General features: G+C 42.4%; 1 protein-coding gene across 2 annotated transcripts in view; it reads left to right on the top strand.

Moving 5' to 3' along the window:
* The window catches only part of NOL10 (nucleolar protein 10), an 88,261-nt gene that overhangs the window by 27,517 nt on the left and 40,607 nt on the right, over positions 1-20,137 (top strand). For both annotated transcript variants that reach the window (XM_019943282.3, XM_019943283.3), the window contains 2 exons: positions 232-298; positions 2,618-2,670. In XM_019943282.3, coding sequence (XP_019798841.1) covers positions 232-298; positions 2,618-2,670 — 120 coding nt within the window. The remainder of the gene's footprint in view (positions 1-231; positions 299-2,617; positions 2,671-20,137) is intronic.

The following is a 20,137-nucleotide window of genomic DNA, read 5'->3' on the forward strand; positions in this document are numbered from 1 at the left end:
TCTCCCCCCGAGCCTCAGTTTCTTCCTCTCTAAAATGAGAAGATTTGATAAGTTGATAAAACAAATTCTCTAAGATTTTTTTGAACTTAAATTCTGTGATTTCAATTAGGTGATTTTATTTTTTCACATCAGCAGAGTGTAGTGGAGTTAGGTCTCCCGGTTATTTTCTGTATATCACATTGCCAAAAGTTGTCTTCCTTTATTTTAATAATTGCTTTTTGCTTCTTTTAGGGAAAAATATTTACTTCCTTGGAGCCAGAACATGACATTAATGATGTTTGCCTCTATCCCAACTCAGGTATGCAGTATGTAGCAGCGGGCCATTCTGCGAGATGAATCTAGGTTATGCTTTATAGGGTTTTAAACTCATTTTATTTCTTAAGACAGGGTTTGGCTTGGTTGGGACAATTCTTGGATATTGTATTTACTTGAAAAATTAAGAGCAGGAAGTGGCGTGGATGATGGAGAAGGTGACCCTCTCAGTGACTTAGGCCTCAGCCAGCCTAGCTATTAGTAGAAACTGGTAGCAGTCCATAGGTCGGTGGCAGGTGAGGTGCTACGTAGTGTGCACTTCAGCTGTTTTATGTGACTGGTAATCGTGTGTAGGGATTTGGAGGAGGCTGGAGCTCCCTGATGATGATACACAGGCTCATAAAGCCGTGGGTTTCGTATATTCTGTGTTGCAGGCTGTTCAGTAAATTACCTGGCAGATTTTAAGGTTTAACAATCCCTTCAAGGCAGATCTGTGAAGAATTCTGGAAAATGAGGAGCACCACTCTCAAGCAGGGTCATATTCTGAGGACGGACGTACACAGATAATTTTGACGGAGGGATACAAGGCAAAGCAGGAAGAGTTCTGTTATGTATGTACAGATGTCAGGAGAGAGACAGAGAGAGAGACAGACAGAGACAGAGAGAGAGAGAGAGAGAGAGAGAGAGATTCAGCTGAAGCAATGAGAGGAGAACATAGAGGAGATCTTTGTCTGCATTGAGCGTGGGGTGCTGGGTGGAGTTGGGAGGTGAGGTGATCCCCATGAGGGGACAGTGTAAGAAGGGCAGGAAGGATGGGCAGAGGCACAGCACGGTGCACGGAGGAGCTCTGGGAGGAATGGGGTGGGAAGCAGGTGGTGCCCGGGTGGTGCGGACCCAGGAGTGAGCTGCTGAGTGGCTGGGTGCTGTTTGTGGTCAGGACCTACTCAGACCCTGCTTCCAGAGGTGGTTCTGTCCACCAGGTAAAAGGTAGATCAGTTTTGAACTAAGATGAGTAGGAAGTGATACTCGGAGCCGAGATTGGGAGCACAGGAGAGAGAGCAAATTTGGAGAGAAGGATTATGTTTTCTTCTTTGAGCCTTTGAATATGAGGAGGCAGGGGGCGGTGGCAGCATCTGGCAGCGGGTCTCCAGCCTGGCCACCCCTAGGATCGCCTGGGAGCGTCTTAGAAGTACGGCTTGCTTGGCCCTACACACATCAGGGGTACTGACTCGGCGTCTGGGGTAGAGCCCCGAAATGAGTTACTTTTCACATGCTTCCCAAGTGGCTGTGAAGCCCCGCCCTGATCCACAGCCTCACCCTGGGAGCCACGTCCCATGCACAGTGAATAGTGTGGTCTCGAGAAAAGCAGGTCTGCAGACGCTAAATTCTTTATTTTTTTAATTGATTAATTTATTTATTTTTGGCTGCGTTGGGTCTTTGTTGCTGCACACGGGCTTTCTCTAGTTGCAGCGAGCGGAGGCTACTCTTCGTTACGGTGCACGGGTTTCTCATTGCGGTGGCTTCTCTTGTTGCGGAGCACGGGCTCTAGGCACACGGGCTTCAGTAGTTGCAGCACGTGGGCTTAGTAGTTGGGGCACGGGGGCACTAGAGCACGCAGACTTCAGTAGTTGCGGCGCTTGGGCTCAGTAGTTGCAATGCGCAAGCTCTAGGGTGCGTGGGCTTAGTTGCTCCGCGCATGTGGGATCTTCCCGGACCAGGGCTTGAACCCGTGTCCCCTGCATTGGCAGGCGGATTCTTAACCGCTGCGCCACCAGGGAAGTCCCAGGCTGTTGGATTCTGTATGGGTCTTTTCTAGTGTAGCTACACGTAGCATTCCCTGTAAGCCATTTGGTTTTCTGTTAAGGTGTACAGTTTAATTCAAACATTAGGAACTACTTTGCTGTGCCATTTGGTGGGAAATACTTTACCTTGGTTCTTTGATTCCTGATTAACAGAGAGAAACCTTTCTTCTTGACTTCCTTATTATATTATAATAAATAGTGCATCAAAACTACATTTTATCTATGTGTCTGAAGCTTAAAACTTTCCCCCTTAAAAATGATGGCGAACTTTGTATAGACCTGAGCACTTCATGGTGGGAACTGCTCAGTCACTTAGCTAGTACAGACAGCCTAAGTGTTTTGCAGATGGGGAGGCTGGTCTTTCTGATACTTAAGGTGCCCCGTCTGGGAGGGTCAGGGACCACAGGCCACAAGCTGACTCCAAGGGTGCCTGGCTGCCGGTCTGGCTCTTCTGCCGTTCGCCGTGTTCTGAGCACCTCACCCATTTCAAAACGTAAAACAAGTAGAAAAGGGAGCTTTTCTTTTCCCCATGTGTTTACCTTTTTCATTGTGTTTATTTTTAGGAATGCTTCTTACTGCCAATGAAACCCCCAAGATGGGCATCTATTACGTTCCGGTAAGTGATACAGAAAGGAGGTATGATAAAAATAGGACAAGAAAAGATACTGTATTTTTTAAGCTGGCTGTGTCGAGGGACTTTGGGTCTGCATGTGGCTGTGTAAATTAGACACAGTGGCTCACTTGTCAATTCCCTGTGCTTCCTGGAACCGGTAAAATAATGCTTAACCATTGTTCATGGGAAACTACTTAATATCCCATTAAAATAGTAGAAATTCTTCTTTATTCTTCAGATCTACATTTGTTTTTTGTTTCAAAGCATTCCAGAATCTTAAACTTTCAGCTATTAGTGATCAGGAGATCTAATCCTCTAAAATAAAAGTCTAGTTCTCTTCCAGTCATCTCTTTGTAGTTTGTGTCTTTTAAAAATGAGTTTATATAAAAGAAACTATCTTAGATTGCCCTGATCAGTGATGACATGCAGTTTGCAATCTTGTGCCGTTTTTTCTTCCTTAAAGAATTCTTCTGTTAGGTTTGCCAGAAGCTTCCCTACCTTTACCTAAACAGAAAAGCATATAGTACAAAGTTGGCATTAGATTACGGTTAGCAGACATCTCCTTTTCTGAGATTTGGGGAGGAGCGTGAGGGGTGTTGAAGATCACATCTTTAGGGCAGTGAACTCTCTATAGTCGCTGTTAGCCTCCAGTTATGAAGGTTCTTTATATTGATGATGGTTTTTTGAAATATCTCAACCATGTGTGTATTTCAAAAAAACAAAGTATTCCGTTGATGTTGACTTTCTGTGGTTTCAGGAACGTGATGTGTTGTTGAAAGCACTTTGAGATGTTTCTTTTGATTGATAGTGAAATGAAGGCTATTCAAACAGCAGCTTTTCCATTTTCCTAAATTGTCATTTGTTCCTTTTCTCCCCGGAGTCTCACAGATACTGCTTCCATATTCCTGTTAGTTTATATGTCTTTATCTTCATCTGATCAATAAGTGATTGTATCAACTGTGTGGCAGACACAGTGCTATAGGTTGGCAGTGTATAGGGTCCTGCCCCTTTCTTCAAGGAGTTCATTATTAGGGAATAAAACAAGAAAGTAGACAATTTCCAGTCAGTGTGATGAATGCTGTAACAGAAGTAAGGAACCCATCATGGGGCTGGAAACTGGTGGGAAATGTGGAGGATACTCGGAGAAACCTTCCCAGAGGAATTGATTTCCAGGGAGAGACCAGAAGGCTGGTTCTGTCTCCTGGATGAAGAGGGTGGGGTGCAGAATGGGAGAAGGGTCTTGGAAGTAAAGGGAACATCGTGTGCTAAGATCAGGGAGAAGATAACACACGTAGCCGAGAATTAGCGCTTGAGGATTGGTGGTAGCTCAGGCTGAAAAGGTTCTCTGCAGCCAGGCTCTGATGGTCTTGTAGGCCAGGTGTGACGGTGCAGGGCAGGCACTCCTGGAAAAGCTGTAAGCGGGAGAGTGCTGTGGTCAGATCTGCAGTTTTGAAGGATTATTTGGGCTGCCATCAGGAGAATGGATTAGGTAGGATCCAATCCGGAAGCAGTGAGAACAGGCTGTAGCAATCTACAGGAGAGGTGACGGTCCCTGTGTTACCTTGGCCAGGCCTCCCTTTTTAGTATTTGGAGCTTTGGGGGTCCTGGGGCAATTTGAAAGAAGTCTGATCTGGTGGGCAGTGATTTCAGAGGCTTGTTGTCCACGCATAGCCAGGTGGTATGTCCGGAGGTGTCCACTGATGAAGACCTGTGTCGATCACGAGAAGAGCCTTCCCTCGGTCCAGTGTTAATAGTCTTCTCGCAGCGTCGGCCCCTCTGGGCACGTCAGGAGAGGCAGAATAAATCAGCTTGCCCTCCCTTTACTTCTCCTGGCGGAGGTCTCTTTCCGTCTTCCTCTCAGGAGCGCTTACTGTGTTTTGATTGTCAGCAGCTGCCTATAAGGCATCGATGTCTTGAATGGAAGAGCCCTTCCTCCCGTCAGAAGTGTGTAGAATCCGCCAGAATCTGAGATGGAGCGTGGAGGCCGCATGGGGGGTCTGCTCAGCTGGTCAGCAGTCATGGGCTGAGAGCCCCTTGGTGTGGAGCCGGGGAGGGCAGTTCTGAGTACTCCTGCGGGAAGGCTGTGTTACCAGCTTGTGCTAAGATGGTGGCAGTGGGGGCAGAATTGGAAAGATTGTCAGGGTTGTAAGACAGGCTTGGTCATTGATTGGATGTGAGGAGGAAAGGAGAGGAAAGAACCAAAGATGACAGCTGCTTTCTGCTTGGTAAACATGCAGACGAGGAGGTCCCTCGCTGAATCCAGGAGGAGAAACGGGATGATAGACTCTTAGAACTGGAGGAGACCCTTACTCCCTTCTGCTTCTCTGGGTCTATTTCTCAGAGTGGGCTTTTTTGTTCCAAGTTCTGGGAACTTTAATTTGCACATGTGAGAGGGGCTAGATGCTGGCCAGGTGGTGAGAAACTGCTTTCTTGACAAATGTTAGCTTATCTTATAAGGTCTTTTTAGTTTCGACTCTGTAGCTCAGATTTAACTTGAGCGCTGAAAAAGAGTCCAGAGGCTGCTCCCAGGTGACTGTGCGTGTGCGGACAGTGAGAGCGGAGTTGTTCTCGTGCAGTTAAGCCTTGTGCTGCAGCTGGTACGTAAGTGGTCCTTCCTGACCTGCCTTCCTGCCCTGCTGCCTCGCACGGAATGAGGTTTCCGAGTGCCGCTTGTCTTTACTTGGAACCTGTTCTTTGTGACACTCCTTCAAAGCAGAGAGAGCCCAGGGGTCTGAAAGCCTGCCATCTTTCATAAGATTTTATCAAACTCACCAAGCTGATTTGGCACAGAGGTTTATTTGAGGCCTATAGAAACAGAGAAGTGTGTGTTCAATATATAATTCACGCCCAATATGGGAGGTTGGGACTGTGATTTGTATCAACATCTTGTAAACCAGGTCTGAAAACTCTCTTTCCCTGCTTTGGGGCTGTGCTAAGAATGAAGACAGCTTAATGTTCTTGTAGCTTATTAAGTTTTGCCTTTCTACCCGGTACCATCTTTCCTGAATACTTGAGGTCTTTTCAGATTAAATGCAAATACTGATTTATATACTCAGTGCTACTTACATATCCCAATAGCTAACTAGTCTTTTATGACCAAATGGATTTTCTCCAGCCCTTTCCCCTTTTTCTCAGTACTCTCTTTTTTTTCCCTCTCGGAGACCAGGATCTGTTATTTTGTTTGTTTGTTTTTTAAATTCCAGGGCCTAATTCAACGGCAGCTTTCAGGACTAATGCCAGAAGTAGTTTTTCAAGTTTGGGTTCCTCTGAAATGTAATTTAATCGTAGGTTAGTTCTTCATAATTAACACCTTTGGCAACTGTATAGACTCCAGAGGGAATCCAGGTCCTGTGGCACCCAGCCCCAAACCTGCCAGTGTGCTGCGTACTGTTTCTGTTGGAAATGCTCCTTGGGCTCCAAGGCCCCGTGGGTCAGTGAGCTCCAGAGACCACTCATGACGGGATAGTTGATGGCTTGCTTGTTTGATAATGTGTATGGATGCGTAAACTTGGGAAAAAGAGAATTATTATTTGTTTAGGAAGCTATTTGAATTAGAAGAATAAAAGTCAGCTGATTAAGGATCAATGGTTTTTTTTTTTTTTTTCCGAACATGTAAATTTAAGCCACTATAATGATTATATGCAATGTCACTGAACCCATCTTTCAGTATTGGCAGTTAGGTGTTTTATTTTAAAACATTTTCTTAGGGGGAAAAAACACTTGTTTTTACTTACTTATTTATTTATTTATTTTTGGCTGTGTTGGGTCTTCGTTTCTGTGCGAGGGCTTTCTCTAGTTGTGGCGAGCGGGGGCCACTCTTCATCGCGGTGCACGGGTCTCTCACTGTCGCGGCCTCTCTTGTTGTGGAGCACAGGCTCCAGACGCGCAGGCTCAGTAGTTGTGGCTCACGGGCCCAGTTGCTCCGCGGCATGTGGGATCTTCCCAGACCAGGGCTCGAACCTATGTCCCCTGCATTGGCAGGCAGATTCTCAACCACTGCGCCACCAGGGAAGCCCAAAATACTTGTTTTTATTGAGATGTTTTTATTCTTTATAATGAATCAAAAAACTGTATTAAATATTTTAACATTTACTATTTAATTTAAAATTATATTTTAAATTTGGAAAGTACTTTTGGAGCCAGAGTACCTGCAAATAGGGCAGAGTTAAAAGCATAAAGGGTTATATTTAACTTGCACCAGTGCTTCTGTTTCTTTTAAGAAAATAGCACTTGAACTTATCCAGCATAATGCATGAAACCTCCGGAACTCTGTCTTTGCAAAGAGAGATGACTGCGTATTAAGAAGCATAAAATCTCAAGAGCGCTTGCTTCACTAGTTGTAACACACACGCACATATCCTCCCAAAGGCATGTAAAGCCAAAGGAAGTGCAAAACAAATTAGTGAAATTTAGTCAAATTTTGTGAAATGTAATAAAAGATTCAGTCTAGTGAATGTCTTTAAGTCTCTTCACTTCAGTGAGTTATCACTCACCAACCCAAAAGGTCTTCAAAAGAGCCATGGCCTCCAGATACCATCGCTGGGTTCACTTGCTCCTGTTCAGAGGGGTTTAGTCTGATATAGATCGAACACCTGTGCTTCAGCCCTCCGGGAGACAAGAGGTCAGCGCGCACCGCCTGGTTTGGCGGTGGTCAGAGAGCTGCTTTTGAAATACGTTTGCAGTGTGTGGAAGCCAGTTTCAGAGAAGCGCAATGAAACATTTTGTAGTAGATACATGGCTATTTGCATTTGGACACATTTTGTTTTTGTTGCTCAGTGAAGAGTTACAAATGCATATCATAACCTTTTCACTGGTGTTTTTCTCTCTAAGGGCTTTTGTGACTGAAACAAAGAAATTTAGATATGAACAATTTTGACTGTTCTGTCTGTGGTGAATTGAACTTGTCAGCCTACTTCTAAACTCAGCCACTATATTAGATTGTCCATTATCGAGGTATTTCTGTGGCCTCCCTCAGAGATGGCCTCTTTTTTTCAAGGCCAGTATTTCAAATATTACTGTTTGGGTATGTTTCGGCATCATTTTCCAGATGGCTTAAGAACATAGTTATATAGTGCTTTCTAACAATTATTCCTTACCTTCACCATAGATAACATATTTTTACCAGCTGTCCAAATTGTAAATATGTTATTTTAGCTTAACGTTAGATTTGACAGTGTCTTACAGATATTTTATGTCTCCTTTTTATATAGCTATTATCTTCTCCATTTTAGTTTTAAAGTTTAGGGTTAGAAACTTGGTCTTCTTTTTTTTTTTTTCCCGGTACGCGGGCCTCTCCTGTTGAAGAGCACAGGCTCCGGACGCGCAGGCTCAGCGGCCATGGCTCACGGGCCCAGCCGCTCTGTGGCATGTGGGATCCTCCCGGACCGGGTCACGAACCCACGTCCCCCTCATCGGCAGGCGGACTCTCAAACACTGCGCCACCAGGGAAGCCCTTCTTTTTTTTTTTTAATGTTTATTTATTTATTTATTTTGGTGGCCCAGGGTCTTAGTTGAGGCACACGAGATCTTTAGTTGTGGCATGTTGCCTTCTTAGTTGCAGCGTGCGAACTCTTGGTTGTGGCACGCATGCAGGATCTAATTCCTCGACCAGGGATTCAACCCTGACCCCCTGCATTGGGAGTGTGGAGCCTTACCCACTGGGCCACCAGGGAAGTCCCTTGGTCTTCTTCTTGTCTGATGATCACATCACACACCTGGGAGCAAAATGGTGAATGACAAGTTTGTCCCACAATCTCTAGAAACAACGCAAACAGCAGAGAGAATTTTGGCCAACAGAGAAGGTTCTGCTTTTCCTGGAGAGTTGGATGTGTTTTCTCCTTTAAAGTACATCTCGTATGCAGATCACTTAACGTTGGACACAGTTGACCAGGCTGTGCCCAGCTTCTAGAACACCACATTCTCTTGGTTCTCCTCCCGTCGCCCAGTTGGCCCTTCCAGTTGGTCTTCTTTGGTGGCTTCTGCTGGCATGGCCCAGTGCTTGGGCCTCAGCTCTCTCCCCTTGACCCAAATGTTAGTGAGCCCTGGGGCTTAGTGCTTGTCTCTTTGTGTATTCTCCCCCAGGGAGCTCATCTGTCCCTAGGCTCTGTAAGGCGCCTGCGTGCTGCTGACTTGCAAACTTCTGTCTCCAGCCTTTCCTTCCTCTCGGAGCTGCAGAGGTACATATCCACTGGGCTACTGGGCTTCTCCACCTGGACGTCTACTTGGTGCCCTGTATTAAGGTGCCTGCAGCAGAAGTCTTGATCCCAGCTCTCCACCCGCCCCACCCCTGCCTGTCTCCCGTTCCCGCAGAGGCACCGTTGTCTCCTCAGTTTCTAGGCCCAGAGCGCAGGCACCACCATGTTTCCTCCCCCTCCCTTCACGCCTCCTCGTCAATCCATCTGAATGTCACATCAACTCTTTTTCCAATATTGGTTCAAATCCAGCCATTTTTCAGTACTTCCGTTCCTACCACTCATCTGGATTACCTTAGTGGCCTCTTAACTGATCTTTCTTCTTTCTCTTTTGTCTCTCTTGCATTCTATTTTCCATACAACAGCCAGGTTGATTTAAAATATAAAAATAAAAACAAAAATCAGAGTCTATCATTCTTCCTAAACCTTCCAAAGGCTTATCATTTTGCATAGCATAGCATCTTAACTCCTATCGTAACTTAAAATGTCCCACAAACAGGAAAAGGCTAAAACACCAGAGTCTCCATTTTCTCTCACCCATTAGAGACTAGATCTCTGTAAACCATTTATCCATTTACAGGGATCACCAGATGGTTAGAGCATAAGACCAAATCCCCAGTCATTGCTGCCAGCAAGGGGGAATAACTTATAGGCCATAAATTAACCAAAACCCAAGCACAGAATTAGTAGAGAGGAAAATTAAAGTTAGAGAAACAGAGTTACCGAAGTCCTGCTGCCCCTTTGGATTCATATGGAGCCAAGAAGAAAAGCTGCGCTTGGCTGTGCTTTTCTGGTGATGGAGTTTCCCTGACACTGTCAGGTGAATCCACTGTGCATCTTGGTGGGACCTCTAAAACTGTTAAAGGATGATTTTCAGAGAAATGTGAAGTCATGACCTTCACATAGATACCAAATGAATACGTGCTGAAAATTTCATTTAACTTATTAAATAAGGGAATCAGGTACATGTCATCAAAGGTGAAGTCTAAAATAGCACAGATTTACGTGGAATAAAGTGATATTGGATTGGGAATGTGCAAATAAATAGATAGGCCTTTCCGAAGTTGTGGAGGGTTATCCGTCCAGGACAGAATGCATTTACGTGACTGTGGACAGTTATCTTGCATTGCTGTCAGTTACTTGCAATTTACAGAGTTGTAAAATATATCCCATGGAATCAGAATCAGATAATCTCTAGACCAGGAGTTTGGCAAACTAAACGCGTAAGCACCAGCTGCCTGTTTTTGTAAATAAAGTTTTACTGGAACACAGTGCACGCATTCATTTATCACGTGTTGTCTATGGCAGCTTTCTGACTAAAAAGGCATAGTTGTGTAGTTACGACAGAAAGACCCTGTGGTCTGCAAGCCCTAAAATCTCTACCTGGTCGTTTAAGGAGAAGTTTGTGGCCCCCACTCTAGAGTATGCGTAGCTTTCCATTGAACACAAAATCTTCCTATATTTATTTACTTATTTGTAAATTTATATAAATAATAAATATATGAATACATTTATAAATGATAAATGTATATCTTTCCTCATGATAATGTAAAACATGGACACAGGGATATTGTTGTGCTCTTTTCCCTGTTATATTCCCAGCACCTAAAGCAGTGTCTACTATACTGTAGACATTGAATTAATATGTGCTGAAGATTAACAAAACAAATACGTATGAGAGTAATACGATGACCGTAATTTGAAGAATCTTGGGTAATGTTTGCATGTTTTGACAATGACTGGTTTGCAATGATTTTTAGCTGTTACACCAAATTCAAATTTACCATCTGCCCTTTTCTCCTACCATTAGTGAAATTAAAAAGTGGAGAACATGACTCATAAGTGTTAGACATAATTTTTATACAGTAGGGTAAGGATCAGTTCCTTCGCTCTGACAGTATGTTCTAATCAGCAGAATCAGAGAATCTTGGGACGATGCAATCACTGTGTTTGGGAATGCTGTCAGATTTCTAAAAGAAATGCCTTGTCCAAAAGATTTAATGGTGCTGTTAAGATGAACTCTTTCTTAGAAAAATACAAAAGGAGAATGTGAAAGTAAGGGCATTCAGCTTTTGTTGTACCTTTTTTGAAATCTGTGGAAAAGTTGGCTTTAGGATGGACTTACGTGTTTTAAAGATTGGAAACGATGCCATTGTTTTTCTTCCTGTGCTTTAGCTGGAGGTGGTGGAAGTCCTGTGCATGCTGCTCCCTAAGATTTGGCTTTGAATCCGGACCATTGATCCATTTCGATTTGAAGCCAAGGCTGAAGGCACTTATGTTTACTAATTTGATACCAGAGATTCCCCAGATGTGAGATCTCTTCAGACCACTAGTGTATGTTGAAGTGACCCTGAATATATTAGTGTCCATGTAGAGTCCTGAAAGTGATGGATCACGTTTTCCTCTAAGATGCTTATTTAAGCAGAGAGCTGTTAGATGTGGCGACAGAAGTAATTTTGTTAGAAATTCCTTTTTTGTTGTTGTTTTGGTTTTTTAAGTTTTTTTAGATTCAGAAATTTCTATTTTCTAGTGCCAGTTGCAACATATTCTCTTGGTTTAGGGAGGTAGTACCAGATGCAAAGAAAACTGTCCTCGGGGGAGTTTGCCAACATACAAGGGATGTACAAAACAGAACATAGGGCTTCCCTGGTGGCGCAGTGGTTGAGAGTCTGCCTGCCGATGCAGGGGACACAGGTTCGTGCCCCGGTCTGGGAAGATCCCACATGCCACGGAGCGGCTGGGCCCGTGAGCCATGGCTGCTGAGCCTGTGCGTCCAGAGCCTGTGCTCCGCAACGGGAGAGGCCACAACAGTGAGAGGCCTGCGTACCGAAAAAACAAAACAAAACAAAACAGAACATAAACTGGACAAATGGTTGCTGAAATGGCTTTCCACAATAAAGGGTTTTCCAATGTGCTGCGAAGGAACAGGGGAAGCTTTTGAAGTACAGAACACTAGAACAGGAAGGGAACTTTGAGGTCATCTAGTCTAGCCCCTTAATATATAGGCGGAGTCAAGTCATTTGTTCAAGATCAAATGACAAGTTGGTCACAGAGCTGGATCTAGAAGGCATTTCTTTTTTTTTTTTTAAACATCTTTATTGGAGTATAATTGCTTTACAATGGTGTGTTAGTTTCTGCTTTATAACAAAGTGAATCATAGAAGGCATTTCTTCATTCCATATTACTTATGGAAGGAATTTCAAAATTAGTCTGTCCTGAGTTTGAATACCAGCTTTGCTACTTGTAAATATGGTGACTTTGAATAAGTTACTTACCTTGTCTCAGCCTTGGTTACTTGAGCTACAAAGGAAGAATGATGTCGTAAGGCAGCTGTGTACGGTAGATACTTAGTCACTTATCATGGTGCTTGGTGCCTGGTAGATGTTCAGCTGATTGTTACTGTTATACTCTTTTTGCAATGAGTAAAATTTGATGGATCCAGTGTCAAAGAGTATTTATATTTAGCATTATATGGACATGGGCTTTTATGTAGCTTTTAGGAGGAATGTGATACTGAGCACAACAAAGATACACTGAAAAGGTCGTGACAGAATCATAGGTGTGAGTGAGGAAAATGACTTCGGAAATATGATTTGAGATTGTTCAGTCTGTTACAGATCATATAAAATAGAGGTTGAGAAAGAACTATTGAATGCCATTGGTTTTGCGGTTAGCTATTGAAACAGAAAGCAGTGATGAAATCTGGTTGCTCAAATTAAAAATCTGATTTTTAAAAGTGAAGTCCATTTCCCCACATTATATAAACAGAGCACACTCTTTATAGAAAACATCAAATAAAGACAAGTAGAAACGTCACTCTTCCACCATCCAAAGGCAAACACACTTGGCTCTATTTTTTCCATTGTTTTCATCTGAAACGTTGATATGGTTGAATATCTTGCCTTTTTCCCACTTAATTAATGTTTCCCCAAATTATCATAAGCTCTTGGAGATCATTAAAAAGTGGGTTTTGTGTGTGAATATAAAAATAGTATATAGTTTTTAAAAAATGTTTAAATAGATGAAAAAACCAACTGTAGTCTCGCCAAGGCAGAGGCACTCTTGCTGATGCTTCTGTTACAGTTTCCTTGCGTTTGGGAACATCTTGGTGGCTGTTGGTTACACTCTCACCTAAATCCTATAATTACGCTCACTTAGCTTACGTAGATTTAAATAGAAGTCCTTCAAGGTGTGGGTGCTGGGGGGCGATGTGGCTCCGTCCATCTCACGCTGCAGGCCTGCGTCTAGGACTGAATTTAAGGTGGAAGATCGTTTCTCAACTAACAGAAATCAGCCCTAATTCTCTAAAGCATCCACCGAGTGTAGTCGGTCACCTTCTCATCTATGCATTTAGGAAGGTGCTAGTTACGTATCATTCTTGGGAGACTTGAGAAAACAGTCGTTTCCTGTGTTATGTGGTTGAGATGAGGAACACCATTCAAAAAAAAGGCCGCTTGAATGTTTTCTTCAAAAGATTTTTGTTCCCACTACCTCTCATAGCATTGCCACACTGAGTGTGGTTCGGGTAATTTAAGGTAAGGGGTTTTTGGTATGACAAGGCTCCTGGCTGTAAGGTCACTGTATCTGGTCCAACACCTGAGGCGTAGGTGCTCTTTTAGACATACTGAAGGACATCCCAAAGGGATTTTTCAAGTTTGATTACACTTTATTTAGTCTTAGCTGCTTGACTTTAGAACCTGGTCTCTATGTAAGAGGTTAAACCAATGAAATTCAGAAATTTTAATTGCAGTGAACAGAGTAGGAGAAAGGGAAGGATTTAAAAAACAGGGCTTCCCTGGTGGTGCAGTGGTTGAGAGTCCGCCTGCCGATGCAGGGGACACGGGTTCGTGCCCCAGTCCGGGAAGATCCCACATGCCGCGGAGCGGCTGGGCCCGTGAGCCATGGCCGCTGAGCCTGCGCGTCCGGAGCCTGTGCTCCGCAACGGGAGAGGCCACGACAGTGAGAGGCCCGCGTACCGCAAAAAAATAAATAAATAAATAAAAAATATAGTTAGCAAGTTCAGAATGAGTGAGATAGGGCTTAGCAGCAGCATTTGTGAAAAAAGGATCCAGGGGTTTTGTTCACCTCTAAATCAAAGGAATAAATTAAGCAGAATGTTGGCAGTGATTCCACATGTGAATGGAGGTGGGGAAGGACGAGGGGGTACAATTGAAAGGGCCATCTTGGGGCTGTTAACGTGAATGTTCATTGAGAAATATTTCACAGATTGAGGATTAGAGAAAGATCAGAAAAGAGCTCAGGAATTGTGTTATCAGGCAGCATCTAGAGAAGGCATGTTTTTAGGGTTTAGGAAAAGAATAAGTTCATAAAAGAAAGTCACCCTTTGTGAGGTAAAAAAAAAACAACTGATGGGGCATTAGACTAAGGAAGAAAATTTTCATTATTGAGCACTTAAAGTCAGAACAGCAAGTTAGTGGAAAAGTTAGATTCCAAACTCCATGTATTTTCATTACCTTCTTTTAATTAACAAAAAAGGAGAGGGATGAAAAGCAGATGCATTTCTTTTTAGTGAGCTTCCTTTCTAACCCAATTCACAGCAGATCTACTGTAACTGAATTTTATCTTATGCATGAAATCGCTTTATAAGGTGTTGTGTTCTGTTTGTAATTTTTCAGTTATATATTCATAATTGTGAAATGGGAAGTAGGGCATAAATGTCAGGTGGCTAATAAAGTGTTCTGATCTAATACAAACAAGTTGTTTGTGTCTTTACAAAGGGGAAATGTGGACTTCCTATTTTAATCTAAACACTTTCAGGCAGTAACATAGTATCTGTGGCATTTTTCTCAACAAAGGAAATCCTCCATTTCCCATCACATTTTATTGGGTCACAAGAATAGCAGACATACAGAAAGCGTTAATGTGTGACACTCAGGAAGTAATTTTCTGAGCATCCTGTCACATTTTCAAAAGTTAATTTCAGTTCCAGCGAGGTAAAAATGAATGTAATTTCCATATGGAAATATTTGACGCACATACGACATTTATTTTATTATGTTAATATGTTAGATGATATTTATTTTTTACACAAATGTTTACACATCTGGCATGCCCGTTTTCTTGAAAGTAAATAACAACTTCCTATTCAGATGCTAGGTTTTCAGTTCTGAATCAAATATTGACCAAAGATCTTATCTCCCAGCCCTGGTGATTACATGCTTACCAGGTTGATCTCTTTACCATTCTTGTTTTGGACAAGATAGAGTTGGAAGTAAATCTAGTATTCTTTTGTCCTGTTGGTGTGGTCACCTAGTTGGCGGCGGTAGGATGTAGTGCTCACAACCAGGGATTGATTTTAGTTTCTGAGTTTACCTGACTGCTTGAACCCTCTGGTACTTTCTTTGATTAATATGCCCATTACCTATTATGGGTTTTTTTTGTTGTTTTGGTTTTTTTTCCTTAAAAATAGAAGGCAAGTTATACAAATAGGCAAGAAATTTGGGCTACATTCCTTTAAAAGGCCCAGCTAATACAGAAAATAAGAAGAAAGTTCTAAGACTTAGACTTTTCTTCACTTTGATTTAGTGTTCTCTCAAATCCCAGGCAAGTTTGTCTTCTAATGCACGTGTGCTCAGATGTAAGCACCCTGAGGGCAGGACTTTTGTGTGTTTTACTTTTTGCTGTGTCCCTGGTGCCCAGAACAGTTCGTGGGCTCTTGCTGAATACGTGCCAATTTGAAGGAATGACCATTACTGACATTTCATTTAAAAAATTTTATTCTGGGGCTTCCCTGGTGGTGCAGTGGTTGAAAGTCCGCCTGCCGATGCAGGGGACACAGGTTCGTGCCCCGGTCCGGGAGGATCCCACATGCCGCGGAGCGGCTGGGCCCGTGAGCCACGGCCACTGGGCCTGCGTGTCCAGAGCCTGTGCTCCGCAACGGGAGAGGCCACAACAGTGAGAGGCCCGCGTACTTCCAAAAAAAAAAAAAAAAATTATTCTGGAAATATTTCAAATATATGTAAAGAGCCCCCATCTATCCATCTCCTTGCTTCAGTATCATGTGCTTTCCCCCCATGCTTTTTTGGGGGGCGGTGGTGGGATTGACTCGTATTATTAGCAGTTTAAATTGCTGTAGAAAGAAGTTGTTGAAAATTGTTAACTGGAAATGAATAATTGATCTGCACATTGGCACAGATCTTTAGTTAGGCTGTGTTTACCTTCTTGAGGAACAGAACGTTATTCTTGGTTGGAAAGAAATAATGTGTAAATGATAATAGTGAGACATATTGAAAGGAAGTTTAGGTCTGTTTATGTTTCTTTCATATTTGCACATGGTCGTATCATTCATGCATTCAGTCATTTATTTGTATGACTTTATTTTTTTTAGAGCAGTTTTCAAAATGTTCACAGCAAAATCATGTGGAAAGTACAGAGTTTCCACATACCCCCTCTCTCTCACACACACACATACCCCCACACACACAGTGTACACCACCTTCTCCACTGTCAGCATCCTGCACCCGAGGGTGCATTTGTTGTAGTTGATGAACTGACATTGACACATCATTATCACCCGAAGTCATTAGGGCTCACCCTTGGTGTTGTCCATTCTGTGGGTTTTGACAAATGTATAATGACGTGTATCCACCATTATATATCATACAGAATGGTTTCACTGCCCGAAAAATCCTGTGTGCTCCACCCATTCATCCCTCCCTCTTCCCCCAAGCCCCTGCCAACCACTCCTCTTTTTACTATCTGTGTGGTCTTGCCTTTTCCAGATGTCACATAGTCGGAATCATACAGTATTTAGCCTTTTTCGATTGGCTGCTTTCACTTAGTAATATGCCTTTAAGATCCCTCCACGTCTTTTTGTGGCTTGATAGCTCATTTCTTTTTATTGCTGAATGCTCTTCCATTGCATGGATGTACCACAGTCTGTTTATTCATTCACCTGCTGAACTCGTTGCTTCAAGTTTTGGCAGTTATAAATAAAGCTGCTCTAAGCATTCATGTGTATGTTTTTGTGTGGACATAAGGTTTCAACTCTGCTGGGTAAATAGCCAGGAGTGTGATTGCTGCATTGTCTGATAAAAGTATGTTTAGTTTTGTAAGAAACGCCAGACTATTCCAAAGTGTCTGTACCATTTTGCATTCCCACCAGCAATGAAAGAGAATTGCTGTTGCTGCATATCCTTGTCAGCTTTTGGTGCTATCAGTGTTTTGGATTTTAGCTATTCTAATGATGTGTAATGGTATCTCATTGTTTTAATTTGTAAGTACATTTATTTTTATATTGGTCACTGAAGGAAATCCAGCCCTTTGTTTTTTGTCCTTGTGGGCTTGACTAGATAGTCTATGTTGACTAGTTTCTACTTTGAGTTTTGGGGGGAGTAAGGGTCATTGGACTAATCCTTAGTAGGCACCTTTCATGCACCTGCACTAAGGCCTGGGATATCAAAGACATTTTATTTGTTGCCTTGGAGCTTATAGTTTTGTAAAGGAACAAACATTACAGTCGTAGGAGCACGCTAGGAAGCCATCTTTCCATTGGTGGGATAGTCAGGGGGAGTACAGACATTTGAATTGAATCTTGAAGGACACGTAGGAGTTAACCAACAAAGAGGTAGAAAGAAAGGTGGTGGAATCGGGGAGATCTTTCTACACACAGGGAGTTGAAACTAGATGCTAGAGCCTCAGATCTGTTCTGTGTGCTCCTTAGGTTTTCCAGGGGCAGGGAGGGGCAAGAAATAAATAAAACTGGAGAGATGTAAGGGCCTTAAATCTAAACCTTTGTACTATGTTAGCATTTTTGCTTTTGATTTAAAGTGGAGCGGCATGCCTTTGAAGGGTTTTATTCAGGGGAGTGCGATCAGATATGGGTGTAGGATTATTCTGCCTATAGGGATTGGGTGGCTTTGGAAGCAGGGGCTAGGACAGATCATAATTGACCAGGAAAGGTCCTGAGAGCACCCTCTGAGGTAGTGGCAGTGGCTGGTGAAGGAGGAGACAGATAGAAGAGGCGGTCAGGGGGTAATGCCTCCTTAGGGCTTGGTGATCGTTGGGAGTGGGGACTAAGAGGCAGATGGGGCTGAATGAGTGATGATGCCGTTGACAAAGGTAAAAGCTACAGGTGGTGGAGCAGGTGCTCAGTTGAGTTTTGGAAGTGTTGAGATGACTTGAAGTTTTCTCTCCCAGGTATATGATTTAAAACTCCGAAGCTTCAGATAATGGCAAGCTACTTCCTGGGAGGGCGTTTTGATCTTTTGGTTTATCTCTATGGAAAGGATCAAAAGTTGTGAGTGAGTTAAGTTCTTGAATTTTCTGGAGAGAAAAAGGATCTTTTGTCTTTCTTAAAGGTCTCTTCTCAGTCAATATCACAAATACCAATCCAGATGTTCACTAAGGGTCTCAATCCTGAATTACAGGCTCTGAAACAATTGATGTTTCAGTTTGATGTTGTAGGGGGCTTGTTAATCATTTGGTAACTCTGTCTGTTTCTGTGCCTCTGTCCCTTTGGAGATGTTGTTTATTACTTTAGGAAAAATGCTCTATTTTTTTTTTTAATCAAACATTGTAAAAATATATAACCAAGGAAGAAAAAGTCCTTCATAACCGCCCCTCCCACTACCATTCTTAACAGGTCGGTGCATACTCTTTGCAGAGTCAAGTCAGTTCTGTCTCCCTCCATGCCCCCCCCAAAGCCCCCAAACACTAGCATGTGCATTTTAGCAGAATTGGGGTCTCATGATGCATACAATTTCGAAAGGGGTTTTTGTCACTTAACAATATGTTGTTCTGATCAGGTCAGATAAATATAAAGCAAACCCATTCTTTTTAATAGTTGCACAATATTTCATTTTATAGATATGTCATAATTTATTTGTCTAGTTTCCTGTTAATGGATATTCACCACTCATTTCTTTCAGTTCTCTAGACCAGTGCTGTTTAGTAGAACTGCTCTGATGGAAATATTCTAAGATCTGCTCTGTCCAACATGGCAGCCACTAGCCATGTGTGATTATTAAACACTTGAAATGTGCTTGGTGTGCCTAAAGAACCGAATTTTAGATTTTACTCCATCTTAGTTAATCTGAGTAGCCACATGTGGCCAGTGGCTTCTGTATTGGACAGCGCAGCTCTCAACTATGTCAGAGTCAAGTTAGGTCATCAAGGTGCTTGCTTGGATCACGTTACTTGGGCCTTCATGAATTACAGTTTAATGGTGTTTCTTTGATGTTTAACAGTCATATAAAGTTTCTCTTGTAAACCTCTTTTAAAGAAGTATTGTTCAGTGTTAGAGTTCCTTAGGGGGAGATCTATGAAATGCTTCTCGAGTTTAGTTCCAAAAGAGAGTTTCTCTTTCCAGACATATCAGTATGCTTCCTTTATCAAGTAAATGATCTCTGTCTACCTCATTATGCATCTCTTTTGCCATGGTTGCCATGGAGTCCAAAGTTCAATTTTTGGTTCTGCTACAGCAGGTAATCTTTTCCCTTTCATCACTCCTCCCACCAAACTATATAGCTTTCCTTTCAGTCTGAGTTTAAATATTTCATTATGTGTATGGTTTTCCTTGTAAAGCACTTCTCTTTTTGAAAATGATTAGATTTACGTGAAGTTTTTGGAATTTATCCTAAGACTTCACTAAAAAAAGATAAATACAATATACACACTACTTCCCTCCCACAACCCTGCACACACATACATCATGTATCTTAATAGGGCCATTAATATTGTCACGTGTATGAATCCTGTTTACCATCACAGTGGGAAATATATGTATTTAAAATCTGAAATAGACATTCTACCTGGGTTGTAGAAAATTACTTACGTGCTTTATGGTTGGTTCCATTTTATTCAATTATGAGTCAAAATTGGGTTCTTTTACCCTCTTGTTTTGCCCGTATAATGCTCCACTTTGGCTTTCTTCGGGAATATATGGAAATCTCCTTTTGCTTGAATTTAAAATATATTCTTCAGGATTTCCTAGTTCCATGTGTGGCACCGTGTAGATAAACATTAACTGCTAAATGGTGGCAAAATATTTTTTGACCCTCCTAGAGTAGCAGTGTTGAAGTGTGTAACCTTCATTTAAAAACATTTTACTCTTCCTTTGTTTCTGCCAAGTTTCCACCCCTAGATATTTTTAAATATTAGGATGCCCTTAGTTTTTACATAGACTTAAGAATTGGAAAGCGTAAGAATATGCCGAAAAATTATTAATAAATTTCTTTGCCTGTGAGGAAGTAGGATAGAACCAGGAAACTGCTGATGTGGTAACCAGGATAACACACTAAAACCATCTGTGTAACTCT

This window comes from Tursiops truncatus, chromosome 14, assembly GCF_011762595.2.
Source record: "Tursiops truncatus isolate mTurTru1 chromosome 14, mTurTru1.mat.Y, whole genome shotgun sequence".
NCBI lineage: Eukaryota > Metazoa > Chordata > Mammalia > Artiodactyla > Delphinidae > Tursiops > Tursiops truncatus.